The sequence below is a fragment of the Eimeria acervulina genome, genomic scaffold (assembly GCF_000499425.1).
Source record: "Eimeria acervulina Houghton genomic scaffold, Eah_scaff161, whole genome shotgun sequence".
NCBI classification, from domain to species: domain Eukaryota; phylum Apicomplexa; class Conoidasida; order Eucoccidiorida; family Eimeriidae; genus Eimeria; species Eimeria acervulina.
Window position 1 is genome coordinate 38,228 of NW_013550174.1, and position 15,148 is coordinate 53,375.

The following is a 15,148-nucleotide window of genomic DNA, read 5'->3' on the forward strand; positions in this document are numbered from 1 at the left end:
CCCACACCCTACCCTGCTGCTGCTGCTGCTGCCGCTCGCCCCTTCGCAACAGGGCCGCTGTACGCAGCAGCAGCAGCAGCTGCTGCTGCACCGTCTGCTGCTTCCCTCCTAATGAACCCCACAGGGCCGCCGCTGCTTCCGGCTCTGTCTCCGCAGCCTGTAGCAGCAGGAGCAGCAGCAGCAGCAGGTCCTCCTGCAGTTGCTGCAGTGCCGACAGGAATACCAGCAGCAGCAGCAGCAGGAACTCCACCATCAGCAGCAGCAGCAGGAACTCCAGGAGCAGCAGCAGCAGGAACTCCAGCAGCAGCAGAAGGTAGTGCAGCAGGAAGCAGCGGGGGAGCAACGCGAGGCTTAAGGGCCCGGGGCCGTCAGTCTGCAGCAGCAGCAACATCACATCAGCGAGGAAGCAAATCTTTCTGTCAAGGTTCTGAAGGAGCAGCAGGAGAGCCATCTGCTGCAGCAGCAGGTGCAGCAGCAGCAGCGGACCTTCCCGGTGGATCAAAGCCAGCAGCAGCAGCAGGTGCTGCCGGAGGACGAGACACTGCTAAAGGCCCCTGCAGCAGTACTGCGAAGAAGTCTCCGAGCACCAGCAGCAGTACCAGCAGCAGCAGCAGCAGCAGCAGCAGCAGCAGCAGCAGCAGCAGGGGGAGCCGCGTTCAGTGGAGCCGCTTCGATGGGCTCTTTCGTCGCGTGCCTCTGGGGCCCTTTGCTGCTGAGGTCTCTCGTACATTTAAAGAAGGGTCAGAGCGTCAGCAAGCGCTGCAGGAAGCAAAAGCAATTGAAGAAACTCTGCTGCAGCCAGCTTGCTGCCCTGCTGCTGCTGATCTGCTGCTGCCAGCAGAAGAAGACCTCAAGGTTCTGCAGCAGCTCCTCGATTTGCATGCGCAGCTGCTTCAAGAGGCGCGCCAGAAGGCCGCAGCAAAGAAACTAACCAGCAGCAGCAGCAACAGCAACAGCAGCAGCAGCAGCAGCAGCAGCAGCAGCAAGGACTTAAGCATGCCAATAACAGCACTTATTGACTTTGGTTCTGTTGCTGCTTGGTGCTGCTTTGAGTTTAAAGAAGACGCAAGAGGGGGAGCAGAGCGTGCAGCTCAGCTGCTAGACTGTCTATGCAGCAGCGGCAGGACCTCTGCACGCAGCAGCAGCAGCAGCAGCAGCAGCAGCAGCGGGGACGGCAGCAACGGAAGCTTCGTGCTAGACGATGCAGCAATAAGAGAATATCTGCGTAAGGTAGTGGCTCCAGCTCTGGCTCAGCAGAAGGGGGAGTGCGGTGCAGCAGGAGGTGCTGCAGTTGCTGCTGCAGCAGCTGCAGCAGCAGCAGCAGCAACACCCGAAGAAGAAGACAGCAGCTCGCGCAGCAGCAAATACGAAGCCCTCGCCTCACAGCTAAGCATCAGAGCCTTCAAACTTCTCTCTTCTTATCAACTGGCTTTCTGCAGGAGACACTTGCAGCGGGTGCAGCTAACAGAAGACGGGAGGGCCCCCAACCTTAAGGCGCTGCTGGAGCAGCAGCTGCAGCAGCAGCAGCAGCAGCAGCAGCAGCACGAAGCAGCTGCCAATGCCAGTAACCCTGCAGCAGAAGCAGAAACAACGCACAAAAAAGTATGCTCCCTCGAAGGCCCTCCTGCAACACCAGCAGCAGCAGCAGCAGCAGCAGCAGAGGATGCAGCAGCAGCAGCAGCAACAACGGCTGAAGCAACAGCAAAGAACAGGGAGGCGGGGGCTTCTTCTAAAGCAGAGAGCAAAGACATGCAAGTAGACGGGGAGGCCCCCAAAACAGAAAAGCAGCAGCAGCAGCAGCAGCAGCAGCAGGAGCAGCGACAAAAGCAGCAGCAGCCTGCATCGCAAGAATCTGCGGGCAGCAGCTGCAGCAATGACGCAGCTCCAGCAGCAGCAACAGCAGCAGCATCAGGTGCTGTCTGTCCTTCTCTCTCGCCTGTCGCAGCAACAGGAGTGCGTGCGGCTGCTCCAGCAGCACATCCCAGCAACAGCAGCAGCAGCAGCAGCAGCAGCAGCAGCAGCGGGGGTGCTGCTTCTTTAGTGGAGGTGGCTGGCCACCGTTGGTATTGGGGCTCTGCAGGAGACAGCAAAGAGACAGAAGATTTCGTAGGGGCGCAGTGCATGCAGTTCCTGCAGGTTAGTTTCGGGTGTATGCGCAGCTCCTCGTATTTCCTTACGAACTCTTCTTTTATTAAATTTATTTGTACAGTTTTTTATGTTATATATTATATATTATATATTATATATTATATATTATATATTATATATTATATATTATATATTATATATATGTTATGTTATGTTGTATATATTATGCATATATGTATACATATATGTAAGAAAGTTTATAATATAAATATATATGTATAAATATATATATATATATTTACTTATATATAACATCTTGTATTATCATTCTGTACAGAATGAAGCCCTCTCCCTCTCTGTCTGTTTGTCTGTCTGTCTGTCTAAATAAATAGATAAATAAATAACGAAACAACAAGATAAATAAATAAATAAACAAACAAATATAATTGTAAGCATATATATATATATATATATGTGCTGCGGATGCATGCAGGTGAGCAGGGTACTGTCCCGGGACTTGTCAGTGTATAAGGGGGCTTTGCTGCGGAACATCCTTGAAGAGAATCAAACAGCGCTGCGATTAGCTGAGAGATATGATATATTAAACGAGCTGATAGAAAGATACGGGTCTATGGAGCGCTGGTCTCAGCTAAGAACAAACTTTTGCTTAGGCTTAAGAGATCTGCCGCTGCCCCCTTTCTTACCTACTCCTCAGCAGCAGCAACAGCAGCAGCAGCAGCAGCAGCAGCAGATGCTGCAGCAGGGGATGCTCATGAAACAGCAGGGACAGGGAAGACAAGCTACTACACATACTTTTGCTGCATACGCACACAATGCACACGGAAGAAGAGACTCCAGCAGCAGCAGCAGCAGCAGCAGCAGCAGCAGAAGGGACCGCAACTGCAGCAGCAGCAGCATTCAGAAGGAGACACCTGAAGCTCTGCAGGCTGTAGCGGAACGCCTTGCTGCAGCAGCAGGAAGGAAGCAAGGTGCAGCAGGAGACCCAGAGCAGCAAATGAAGCAGCTGCAGCAGCAGCGTCAGCTGCTAAACCCTGAGCCTGAGCCAGCGGTAGAGGAGGGTCCCCCAGTGAGCGACGTTGCGGAAGCAGCAGAAGCAGCAGCAGCAGCAGCAGCCGCTGCTGCTGCTGCTGCGGACCCAGGCGCTGCAGCGGCAGCAGCACTTCGGCTGTATGAGCAGCAGGAAGCTACGCTGCCGCTAGAGACTTCAGCTGTCTCTCCAAGACCCCCGCTTACCGGCCTTCTTCGCAGTATACATACACCGCGAGCTAACGCAGAGTCTGCAGCAGCAGGAGCAGCAAAACGCAAGTGGGTATTGATGTCTGCTGCATGCTGCTGCTTCTGTTGCTGCTGGTGCTGCTGTTGCTGTTGCTGCTTATTGTGCTTTTGTTGTTACTGGTGCTGCTATTGCTGTTGTTGCTGCTATTGCTGTTGCTGCTGCTGCCGTTGTTGTTGTTGCTGCTGCTGTTGTTGCTGGAGTTGTCTTTGGTGCTGCTGTGTTGCCGTTGTTTGATATTTTTGTGTTTTGTTTGTTTTGTTTGTCGGGTGTATGGGCAGCTGCTCAAGCCCCACGGAGCGGCAGCAGCGGAGCAGTTCTCGTGCTGCTGCTGAAACGCCAACAGCAGCAGCAGCAACAGCAACAGCAGCAGCAGCAGCAAAGGGTCCTGAGGCCGGCGGTTCGTCTGAGTCTCCTCGCGTTAGCAGCAGGGCATTGGCGTTGCCTAGCAGCAGTAGCAGCAGCAGCAGTATAACCAGCAGCATAACCAGCAGCATAACGAGCAGCAGCAGCAGCAGCAGCAGCCTGATGCGGAGCACCCCTATCCCCACCCCCGGCGTCGTCAGCACCACAACGACCACTACGACCATCATGAGCAGCAGCAGCAACAGCAGCAACAACAACAGCAGCAGTTTTTTGCTGTCTGTAGGGTGGGGGGGCGTGGGCGTGGGTTTAGAGTTTGTTTGCTGCTGCGTGTGCTGGCAGGGCGAGGGGTCAGCATTAAACCCTTTGTACTCGTGCATTCGTTGTTTGTTCTGCTCGCACAAGCATTGCTACGGGATCGGCAGAGTTGGTGAGACACCCGAAGGCGACGACTGGGTCTGCAGAAGGTGCGAGAAAGATCGACGTACACTCGGAACCCAGTGGCTAGCTCTCTTCAAACCCATGGATATCAAGTGCCAGGTACTCAGATGCTGCTCCTGCTCTTTATTATGCTGCTGCTGCTTATCGTCATCCTGCTGCTGATCATTCTGCTGCTGCTGCTCCTGCTCTTTATTATGCTGCTGCTGCTGATCATCATCCTGCTGCTGATCATTACGCTGCTGCTGATCATTCTGCTGCTGCTGCTGATTATGCTGCTGCTGCTGATTATTATGCTGCTGCTGCTGATCATTATGCTGCTGCTGATTATAATGCTGCTGCTGCTGACTATGCTGCTGATTATGCTGCTGTTGGTGCTGCATCTCATAGTGGTGCTGCTGTTTGGCTGTGTGTATATATAAATATTTGTGCATGCAGATTTGCTGCCGAGGGGGCGGGGCGCTGAAGCCTACTGTCGAGAACGGCTGCTGGGTGCACGTGTTTTGCTGCTTGTTCTTGCTGCCTGAGATAATATGCTGCGATCTGCAGCGATTAGAACCCTGGGAATTAAAAGATATTAAGCAGTGGCGTCTTGCTGCTTGCTGCAGCTTGTGTGGGGTCAAAGGAGGTGTATGTATACGCTGCTGTCATCTGGGGTGTACAGACAGCTTTCATCCTATGTGTGCTTGGCTTAGCGGGCTTTGCTGCTCTGCTGCTGCTGCACCTGGTCTCTTCATGCCCTTCAAAGGGGCCCCTGATCACTGCTTTCCTCGTCTTCAAGTTTCTGTTTTCTGCTTTAAACATACACCAGAAACCCCTGGCGTCAGGTAAACCCCAAACCCTAAACCCTAAACCCTAAACCCTAAACCCTAAACCCTAAACCCTAAACCCTAAGGGGTACGCTCATTCCAGACGACAACGGGATATGTATATGTATATATATGCATATATATATATATATATGTATGCATCTATATATAGATGTATATATATATATATATCCTAAAACCCTTAACCCTAAACCCTTATTAAAATCTTTTATAAACCCTTTGTTGTAAACCCTTTTCGCTTTTCTTCTGCTCCCTCCTGTCTTAGGGTTTAGGGTTTAGGGTTTAGGGTTTAGGGTTTAGGGTTTAGGGTTTGTGAACAGGAGGAGCTGCGCCTTGCAAGCAGTGCTGCGCTCTCGGCGCTACGTAACCCGCGACCACTACCCTGAGCTGTATGCTCTAAGCGAAAGGAAGGGGGCATTCTTTTTAAAGAGAGCTTTGCCTGCAGCAGCAGCAGCAGCAGCAGCTCGCCGCAGCACAGCTGCAGCAGCAGCAGCAGCTGCTGCTGCTGCTGCTGCTGTGACTGGGATACCCAGCAGCAGCAGCAACACGCCTCATACACCCTCCAAAGCACACTCTGCAGCAAATGCTGCTACCCCATTGCCGGCTGCTACTTCTGCTTCTACAGCAACATCAACCCGCCGATCAGCAGCAGCAGCTGCAGCAGCAGCAGCAGCTGCTGCTGCTGCTGCTGCTACGCCGCATGCAGCTGGAAGCAGCACTGCAGCGCAAACGCCTGTTGCAGCACAAGGGCCAGCGGCAGGTGGGGGTAGAGGCACACCCACAGAGGGAGCAGCAGCAGCAGCAGCAGCAACAGCAGCAGCAGCAGCAGCAGGGTTAAAGGCGGGAGAGACCCCAGGCACACCAGCAGCAGCAGCAGCAGCAGCAGATGATGGTGCAGAGAAGACAGTGCTGGAGGAGATCGATTTCTATCAAGACCATTGCTGCGCTGTTTGTTTGCTGCCGAAGCTAACTGCTAGCAGCAGCAACCCCTTCTTCTACTGCGCGCGGTGTGGGCTGACTGTACACCGCATGTGCTACGGTGTCCCGCTGGAGTGTCTCCCTGCTGCGCTGCGCCCAGACCTGCAGCAGCAGCAGCAGCAGCAGCAGCAGCAGCAGTACGAGGCGGGCGGCAGCTCCTTGAAGCGGCTGAAACAGAACTCTGGCATGCAAGATACAGCCAGCAGCAGCAGCAGCAGCAGCAGCGTTAGAACAGCCGGCGCCTCTGCTGACGGGCGAGACAGCAGCAGCAGCAGCACGTGCAGCAGCAGCAGCAACAGCAGCACCCCTGCAACGCCTGCAGCTATCTCCCGAGGGGCGAAGCGGCTTCATTCGGAAGTCGCAGCAGCACCAGCAGCAGCAGGAGACCCCAGCAGCAGCAGCAGCAGCAGCAGCAGCAGCAGCAGCAGCGAGCCCTACGTGCCTGTACCTTTTCTCTGCGAGCCTTGCCGCTATGCACCTGACAGAGAGGAGGTGGGTTGATGCTGTTTCGGTGTTTGTTTGTCTCTTCTTTATGCTTTATATTATTATAATATTATTATATATTATTATAATACTATTATAATATGTATCTCGTTATAATATTGTTTTATTATACATTTTATATTTATATGTGCTGTCTGTTTGCTTCTCCCCGTCTTTGCTGCTGTTTACTTCAATCTATGTTTTTGTTTGTGCTGCAGCATACCGCTGTCTCTCTTCTTCTGTCTCTTTCTCTCTCTCTCTCTCTCTGTCTTCTCTCTCTTTCTGTCTCTCTGTCTCTCTCTGTCTCTGTCTTCTCTCTTCTCTCTGTCTCTGTCTCTGTCTCTGTCTCTGTCTCTCTGTCTTTGTCTGTCCCTTCTCTCTGTCTTTGTTTGTCTCTGTCTCTCTCTCTCTTCTCTCCTCTCTGTCTCTGTCTCTCTTCTCTCTGTCTGTCTCTCTCTCTTCTCTCTTCGTCTGTCTCTGTCTCTGTCTCTGTCTCTGTCTGTCTGTCTCTTTTCTGTCTCTCTCTCTTCTCTCTGTCTCTGTCTCTCTGCTTCTGCTTTTTTTTCTGTCTGTCTTTGTTCGTTTGTCTCTGAGTGTTGTCTCTTGTATCTCTTCGTCCTGCATATATACATATATAGATATATATACATATATATATATATATATAAACTTATATATATATAATATATATAATATAATGTGGTATAATATATCTATATAATATATATATATATATATTTGTTTTGTTTGTTTATATCCCCCTCTCTGATTTATTTATTTATTTATTCTTTTTCCTTGTGAGTGTATTACTTTTTTGTGTTTGTTTATTATTTATTTATTTATTTATTTATTTATTTATTTATTTATTTATTTATTATTTATTTATTTTTTCTTCTTTCTCAGGTTCGATGTGCTGTGTGCCCTCGCCGAGGGGGTGCATTAAAGCTGTCGCTTCGCGGCTGCTCGGGTTTTACTGCTGAGAGTCTTGCTGCTGCTCCTGCTGCTGCAGTTGCTGCTGCAGTTGCTGCTGCAGTGCGCAACAGCAAAGAGACTCCGCTGCAGTTCGTTCATATGGTGTGTGCTCTCTGGACCCCCGGAGTTGAGGCAGCAGAGACAGATAGTCTCTCACCTATTGTCGGCGTTGATGCTGCGCTGCAGCGACAGCTGCAGCAGACTGCATGCACAAGCAGCAGCAGCACCAGCACCAGCACCAGCAGCAGCAGCAGCAGCAGCAGCAGCAGGGAAGACGCAGGAACGCCTCAACAGCAAACACTGCAGCCGCAACAGCTGCAGCAGCAGCAGCAGCAGCAGCAGCAGCCGGGTGTTCCGGGGGCTGCTGCTGGGTTGGAGTCTGCGTTGCACCCATCGCCTCAGCACCTGCAGCAGCAGCAGCAGCAGCAGCAGCAACCGCCGTCTCCGCAGGCGCAGCAGCAGCATCAGCAGCAGGAGGAGCAGCAGCAGCATCAGCAGCCTGAGCAGCAGCAGCAGCAGCAGCAGCAGCAGCAGGTTTCTTGTGTTGCTGTTGGCGTTCGCCGAGGCTGTTCTATCTGCGGTTTGTCTTCTGGGTTGCTGCTGCGCTGCTGCGCCTCGGGGTGTCTGCTGCAGCTGCATGCACTATGCGCGTTGCTGCGGGGCTGCTTTATGGAGATGGCTGAGGCCCCCTTAAACCCCTCAGCATTTACTGCTGCTGTTTTCTGTCTAGAGGCAAGCTAGGGGTTAGGGTTTAGGGTTTAGGGTTTAGGAGCAGCGGGCGGAGTAGTGGGGCAGCATTTAAGGGTTAAGATATCTAGGGTTTAGGGTTTAGGGTTTAGGGTTTGGGGTTTGAGGGTTAGAACTGCAGTAATCGCCTCTTCTATGCTGCCCAGTGCAGCAGACTTGTGGTGTTTGCATACACATCCAGTTGCTGTCCTTTGCTGCTGCTGCTGCTGCTGCTGCTGCTGCGCTTTGCTGCTGCTGCTGCTGCTGCTGGTGTTGCTACAGCATTCGCAAACGCGCAATCAAATCGCCCACAGCGTCCGGCTGCTGCTGCGCCTTCGCTCCTTTTTGGAGCTCGTAAGTCTATAGACTGCAGCAGCAGCAGCAGCAGCAGCAGCAGCAGCAGCAGCAACATTAGTGACGGCAGCAGCAGCAGGAGCAACAGCAGCAGCAGCAGCTCTTTTGCGTGAGGAGTAGCATTCGATCTCCGTTGGCTGTCAGTGCACTTCATGGGACACGTATCTTAAATTAACTCTTACTGCTGCTGTTGCTGCTGCTGCTGCTGCTGCTGCTGCTGCTGCTGTGGTGTTGCTGCTGCAGTCTCGCATGCTGGTTGGAGCTGTGTCTGAACGAGAGAGCAGCAAGAGGCTGTACATACAGCAGCGGCGAAAGAGTCTTGCTGCTGCATTTCCTCTCAATCCAGCAGACGGCTTTGGTGTCTCCTCGAAGCAGCAGCAGCAACAGCAGCAGCAGCAGCAGCAGCAGCCCATGCTTGTAGATGGAGGGACAGAGAGCAGCAGCAGCGAAACTGCTGTTGTGCATAGAGAGACAGGCTTCCGATGCACTGACCTCTCAGAGGAGCAGCTGCAGCAGCTGGTGCAGCAGAAGTTGCAGCAGCAGCAGCAGCAGAAGCAGCAGCAGCAAGGAGGGTCTCTGAAGGAGACACTGCTGCGTCTTCTTGCTTCGGGTACTGCTGCAGCTCGCCGGCAGGCCTTGGCGCTAGCAGCAGCAGAACAGCAAACCTGGGAGGCGATCCTTTCTGCCCCTGCTGCTGCTGCTGCTGCTTCTCCGGGTACTGACAGCAGCCCAGCAGCGGGAGCAGCAACAGAAGCAGCAGCAGCAGCAGCATCAACAGAAGCAGGAGCCTCAACGGCTGCTGCAACCAAGAATGCACGAAGGGCTACGACGCCCTCTAGCAACAGCAACAGCAACAGCAGCAGCAGCAGCAGCAGCAGCAGCAGCAACTACGAAGGGGGGGAAGATGACTTTGGAGTTGCTGAGGGTCTCTTCTTAGACGATGCAGCAGACGACAATGCCGTGAAACAAAAATATTTGTCTCTCTTTGTTTGTGGGGCCCCCAAAGGAGAAGCAGCAGCAGCAGCAGCAGCAGCAGCAGCAAAGGAAGAGCCAGCCGAAGAGGGCGAACTGCTGCCGCTGCTGAACAGTCACCAGGCTGCTGCGGATGCTATGGAACAGCAGCAGCAGCAGCAGCAGCACGGAGTGCTTTGCAGCTGCTGGAAGCAGACAGCTACAGGCCCGACAGCAGCGGAAGCAACAGCAGCAATAGCTGCAACTGCAGCAGCAGCAGATGAGGACTCTGTTGCTGCTTGCCCAGAAGCTGTCCGGCGCTATCTCGTTGGGGCAGCAGCTCTGAAGGCTCTGCAGCAGCTGCGGCTGTTCTTGGTGCAGCAGCAGCAGCCGCAGCAGCAACAGCAACAGCAGATGCTGTACCAGGACGCTGCTGCTGCTGCAGCAGAGCTTCCTGGGGCATATCGCGTGAAGGGGGCTGCAGCAGCACCTGGATCGGCAGCAGCAGCAGCAACAGCAGCAGCAGCAGCAGCAACAGCGGCAACAGCAACAGCAGCAGCAGCAGCAACAGCAGCAGCGTTGCCCCTAGACGATGACAGCAGCTATGTGGTGGAGCTCTCTCACCTACACCCGCTGCTGTCTCCTTTGATGAGAGACACTTCCAGCGAAGTGCTGCTGCACGAGTTGTTTGCTGCTGCAATGAACTGCAGATACACTTGCTGGTGCTCCTTCGTTGCTGCAATCAGCAGCAGCAGCAGCAGCAGCAGCAGCAAAGCAGGCGGCATCAGCAATGGCTGTGGAGGCCAGGTCCTGCCTGCTGCTGCAGCGTCGGCACAGACACCGCAGCTGCTGCAACAAGGAGACACTTCATCTGCTGCTGCTGCTGCTGCTGCTGCTGCACGAGATCTGGCGGCGCAGCAGCTGCAGCTGTGGGGAGGCTTCGTCATCCCGGCGCTGCGCGCAGCAGCAGCAGCTGCAGGAGCAGCAGCAGCAACAGCAACAGCAGCAACAACGGAAGCAGCACATTCCGCTGCATGCGCTGCTGGAGTGGCGGTGCTGCAGCAGCTGCTGCATGCGAGCAGCAGCAAATGGCTTGCTGCTGCTGTTGCTGCGAAAACCTTACCCCCTGCTGACTGGCGAGGCACTATAAGAAGAGTGAGGAGACAGCAAAAGCAAAATAATAAAGAACAAACAAAAGAAATATAATAAAAGAGAGACAGCAGAAAGGAGACAGACAAAATAAAGGAGACAGCAAAGAGAGACAGATAAAGCAAAAGCTGTCTCTTGTCTCTCTCTCTGCTGTTTGCTGCTGCTGTTTTCTTGCTATCTCTGCTGTTTGCTGCTGCTGCTGCTGCTGCTGTCTCTTTACTGTCTGCTGTTTATGCTTGCTGCTGCTGTCTCTTGCTGCAGGGGGTTGCAGCAATAGGGCGCCGCGTTGCTCTTTACTCGCCTTATATGGCTGTCTGGTATGGAGGCCTTATTGTCTTCTGTGATAGCAGCAGCAGCAGCAGCAGCAGCAGCAGCAGCAGCAAACGCAGCAACAGCAACAACACCACCAGCAGCAACAGCAAGAGCAACAGCAGCAACAGCAACAAAAGCAACAACACCACCACCAACAGCAGCAGCAGCAGCAGCACCACCACCACCACCAACAGCAGCAGCAGCAGCAGCAGCAGCAGCAGCAGGAGTTTATATATAGGAGATCGGTACTTAGTAGCTTATGACGATGGCGACTGCTCTTGGGTTAACTTCGATGGGCTCAACGACTGCGTCTTGTTCAGCACTGACACAGAGCAGCAGCAGCTGTACGTTGTTCTGGATATAATAATATATAATATTATTATTATATTATTATTTATATTTTATTATTATTATTATTATTTTATTATTATTATTATTTTATTATTATTATTATTTTATTATTTTATTTTAGTATCATTTGCTGTTGTTCGCTGCTGATTGGTGTAATAAGAAATGAAGTAATAATTATTTTTATTGTTTGTATGCATGCATCTCTCTGTCTCTGCCTCTGTCTTCTGTTTGTCTTCTTCTTATCTCTGTTTATATATCTCTTTTTGCATGTGCTGCTGCTGCATGTGCTGCTGCTGCATTTGCTGCTGCTGCTGCAGGTGGATGGAAGCCCTCAAGAGGCGCCGGAAGCGGAAGCTGCAGCATGCGGTGTCTGTACACCTCAAAGAGCTGCAGCAAACCGTCACGGGGCCCTGCTCCAGCCCAGGCAGCAGCTCAGCCGTTGTGCAGCAGCAACAGCAACAGCAGCAGCAACAGCAGCAGCAGCAGCTGTTGCTGCAGCACGGTGCAGAGAAGGGCTCCACGGCGACTGGCGCATTATACTGTGAGTACTTCTTCGCTCTTTTATTTTATCTTTCGTCTCTTTGTCTGTCTGTCTTTCTTGTGCAAACTCATGGTTGTCTGTGAGTCCTCTGAGAGACCCGAAGCAGCAGCAGCAGCAGCAACAACAAGCAGCAGCAGCAACAAGCAGCAGCAGCAGCAGCAGCAACAGCAACAGCAGTCTGTAGATAATAGTTCTGTTGCTGCATGCGTCTGCAGGCCGCTTAGGCCGTGGAGTTTCGTGTTGCACTCGATGCATTGCTGATGCCACAGCATGTTTGCTGCTGCTGCTGCTGTTGCTGCTGCTGTTGCTGCTGCTGTTGGAGCGCTGAAGGTCTTGATAGTTTTCCTTGGGTCATATTTGCTGCTGCTGGCTTTCTGTCTCTGTGTGCATGCAGAACCGACAGCAACGACGCCCTCCAGATTGTAGAGGGTGAGCCTTCTGCTGCTGTTGTTGCTGCTGTTGTTGCTGCTGCTGCTGCTGCTTTTGCTGCTGCTGCTGGGCTGTGGAAGCAAATAGTGTTCTTGTTTGCTGTTGGTGCGGCTTTTCTTTTTCAGGCCTCTCTGAATAGTACTGAGAAACGCTTCCACGCAGTAAATCGGTAACGAGAGCAGCAGCAGCAGCTGCTGCAGCAACAGCAGCAGCAGCTGCTGCTGCTGCTGCAGCTGACCGTTTATAAGCGCAGATCTTCGCATGCAACAGAGCCAGCAGGAGGAGTCGGGGTTCTCTGCTGCGCACCGCCACACTTGGCACATAAACCGCAGCTAGCTAACAGCTAGCTAACGGCTAGCTAACAGCTAGCGAACAGCTAGCTAATAGCTGCTATAGCTAGCTAATAGCTAGCAATAGCAGCTAGCTAGCAGCTCTGTAACAGCTAGCGAGCAGCTAGTACCTGTCAGCTAGCAGCTACCAGCTAGGAAACAGCTAGCTAACAGCTAGCAAACGGCTAGCTAGCAGCTCTGTAACAGCTAGCTAACAGCTAGCTAGTTGCTATGCGTAGCTCCTTAGGAGCTAATTGGCTGTTTGACTGTCACTTCTTCACATTTCCATCTAGAAAGAGCATTCTCCCTAAACCCTAAACCCTAAACCCGAAGCCCTCTTACTTCTGTTTTAGGGCCCTATACCCTATACCCTAAACCCTAGATTGTTCTGCACGCGGCTCGAAGAGTATGCCTCAGGTGTTTACTTTAACCTTAGCTATACGCTCTAGCAATACACTCCAAATGGGGCTGCAGCGCATGCAGAAGCAGCAGCAGCAGCAGCAGCAGCAGGTCTTTTGTGCTTTTGCCTTTGCATGGCTTCGCCCCAGGTAAGATAGTCCAGCAGCAGCAGTAGCAGCAGCAACAGCAGCAGCACCAATAGCAGCAGCATCCACGGGAACAGAAACAGCAGCAACATAGGCGGCAGCAGCAGCAGCAACAACAACAACAGCCTGATGAGGATGAGACCCCTTAAATAGGAAAATGCATTAGAAGAGGCTTCCTCTAAATAACCTTAGCGAGGTAGATGCTGCCTCGGCGACGCATTAAATTAATATATAATTGACTAAAGTAAGCCGATATACAGACGAAGAAAACAAAGAAAAATATCATTTATAAACAAATTCAATCATAAGAAGCAAACTTAGTGCAGAAGGCGAAGTATATTAGTGTACGGTGTACAGGTATTGGGGGGCTCAGCCCCTTCCTTCGCTTTCTTCTTTTAATAAAACTAAAAAATAAACGATATATTTAAAAGTATTTAATTTTATTGAGTATTAATTTTCTGTATACTGCAGCGAGCCCTGAAAGGAGTTTCTTTCTGCATTCTTCGGCAATATGCGTCTATGTAAGACGCACAGAAGAGGCCGACGTAAAGTTTGAAGAAATTGGGGACATTTTGAGTGTTTTCCTGATTAATAATAATAATAAAGAATAAAAGGAAGGAGATGCAAATTAAATATCTAGGAAAAACTCCTTTGGGGTGTATATACACCGCACGGTAGCCGCCTGAGGTTGGCGGCGGGTGAGGGGCCCCGTGATGGACGTTGTTTGCTCTGTTTGTTTCTGCATTTGCTTTCTTCCGTTTCTTCAGGTTTCTATTTGATTTAAATTGATTTGTTTAAGAATAGAAGAAGCTTTTTGAGAGAAGAAGGATGCATGCACCGCTACATAGTGCTATCTGCAGTACCCGCACCGCTCGACGTGAGTTGTCATGTTGGTTTCTTCCTGAAATCTTGCGGATTCTTTCATTAAAAGCGTAAATATATTATTTTATTTTATTTTATTTTATTTATTTTACCTTTTTATAGGGTTTTAAAGCGCACATGGAGTCGATACAGACCCCACTATGATGCTGCCGCTGCCCTCCGCAGCAGTTGTACAAGAAACTAAGATATCAGAGCCAGACTATGGTATTTCTGCAGTTCCTGCACCTGCATATACACCCCAACATAGACAAGATGATGTCCTGCCTCAACTACCCGTACGCAGGGGGAAGAAGCGGGCAGAGAGCCTTAGATATGTTGGGGCTATAACTCTTTTCTTCCTTGCAGCTGTGCTGCTTCAACGCGTCTTCGGCGGTGTACATACATCTGAAGATGCAGGACAACCCCTCCAAACGCAGCGAGCCTCCCATATGCTTCCCATGCCCCAGCCAAAGCAGCAGCAGCAGCAGGAAGAGGAGCAGCAGCAGCAGCAGCAACAGAAGCAGGAGGAGGGGCAGGAGAAAAAGCAGCAGCTGCAGCTGCAGCCGCTACAGCAGCAGCAACAGCGGCTGCAGCTGCTTACAGATCCTTTCAATCTCCCTACACCCCTACATATACAACTTTGGAGGTCCCCCACTGACAGCATTTTTTCTTTTATTTCTTCTACATATCAGAGGTCTTCTGCATTACTTGATTCGAGGCCCAAAGAGTCAGTAGCACAGCGGCTGCTTCGTCAACTGAGATTGCTGCTGCCTCTGCTGTATTCGGGGTCTGCTAATGCTGCAGGAGCAGCAGCAAGAGAAGAGCCCAAAGCCGCAGCACGACCATCAGCAGCAGCAGCAGCAGCAGCAATAGCCGCAGCAGCAACAGAAGCAGCAACAGCAAAGTCATCAACAGCGCCTAGAAGAAAACCTACTCCTCTCCCTGCTCTTTCAGGGGGCTTTAATAAAGAATTAACGGGTCAAACCCCTCGTCTTTTAAAGACAAATAGAGAAGTAAACCATCAAACATCAAAGAAAGATAAAAAAAGAGAGAAAAATAAAACTCTTTACGCGCAAACGCGCAAAAAAAAGAACAGCAGCAGCAGCACACAGTGAGCTCTATATACACCCCACGCATCTTCATATATATATATA

General features: G+C 51.5%; 2 protein-coding genes across 2 annotated transcripts in view; both read left to right on the plus strand.

The window, feature by feature from the left end:
- EAH_00022210 (PHD-finger domain-containing protein, putative) overlaps positions 1 to 12,398 on the plus strand; it is a gene marked incomplete at both ends in the record, with an annotated part of 14,811 nt that extends 2,413 nt beyond the window's left edge. Inside the window, 10 exons of the mRNA XM_013396984.1 lie at positions 53 to 2,136; positions 2,582 to 3,414; positions 3,664 to 4,095; positions 5,334 to 6,483; positions 7,378 to 8,026; positions 8,455 to 8,635; positions 8,811 to 10,632; positions 10,888 to 11,282; positions 11,607 to 11,830; positions 12,385 to 12,398. Of these exons, the coding sequence (XP_013252438.1) occupies positions 53 to 2,136; positions 2,582 to 3,414; positions 3,664 to 4,095; positions 5,334 to 6,483; positions 7,378 to 8,026; positions 8,455 to 8,635; positions 8,811 to 10,632; positions 10,888 to 11,282; positions 11,607 to 11,830; positions 12,385 to 12,398 (7,784 nt within the window). The remainder of the gene's footprint in view (positions 1 to 52; positions 2,137 to 2,581; positions 3,415 to 3,663; positions 4,096 to 5,333; positions 6,484 to 7,377; positions 8,027 to 8,454; positions 8,636 to 8,810; positions 10,633 to 10,887; positions 11,283 to 11,606; positions 11,831 to 12,384) is intronic.
- Positions 12,399 to 14,155: 1,757 nt separating this feature from the next.
- Positions 14,156 to 14,916, plus strand: EAH_00022220 (hypothetical protein; the record flags this gene model as incomplete). Its single annotated transcript, XM_013396985.1, has 2 exons — positions 14,156 to 14,640; positions 14,799 to 14,916. The coding sequence occupies 2 exons, from the start codon at positions 14,156 to 14,158 to the stop codon at positions 14,914 to 14,916; spliced, it is 603 nt and encodes a 200-aa protein (XP_013252439.1).
- Positions 14,917 to 15,148: the final 232 nt, after the last annotated feature.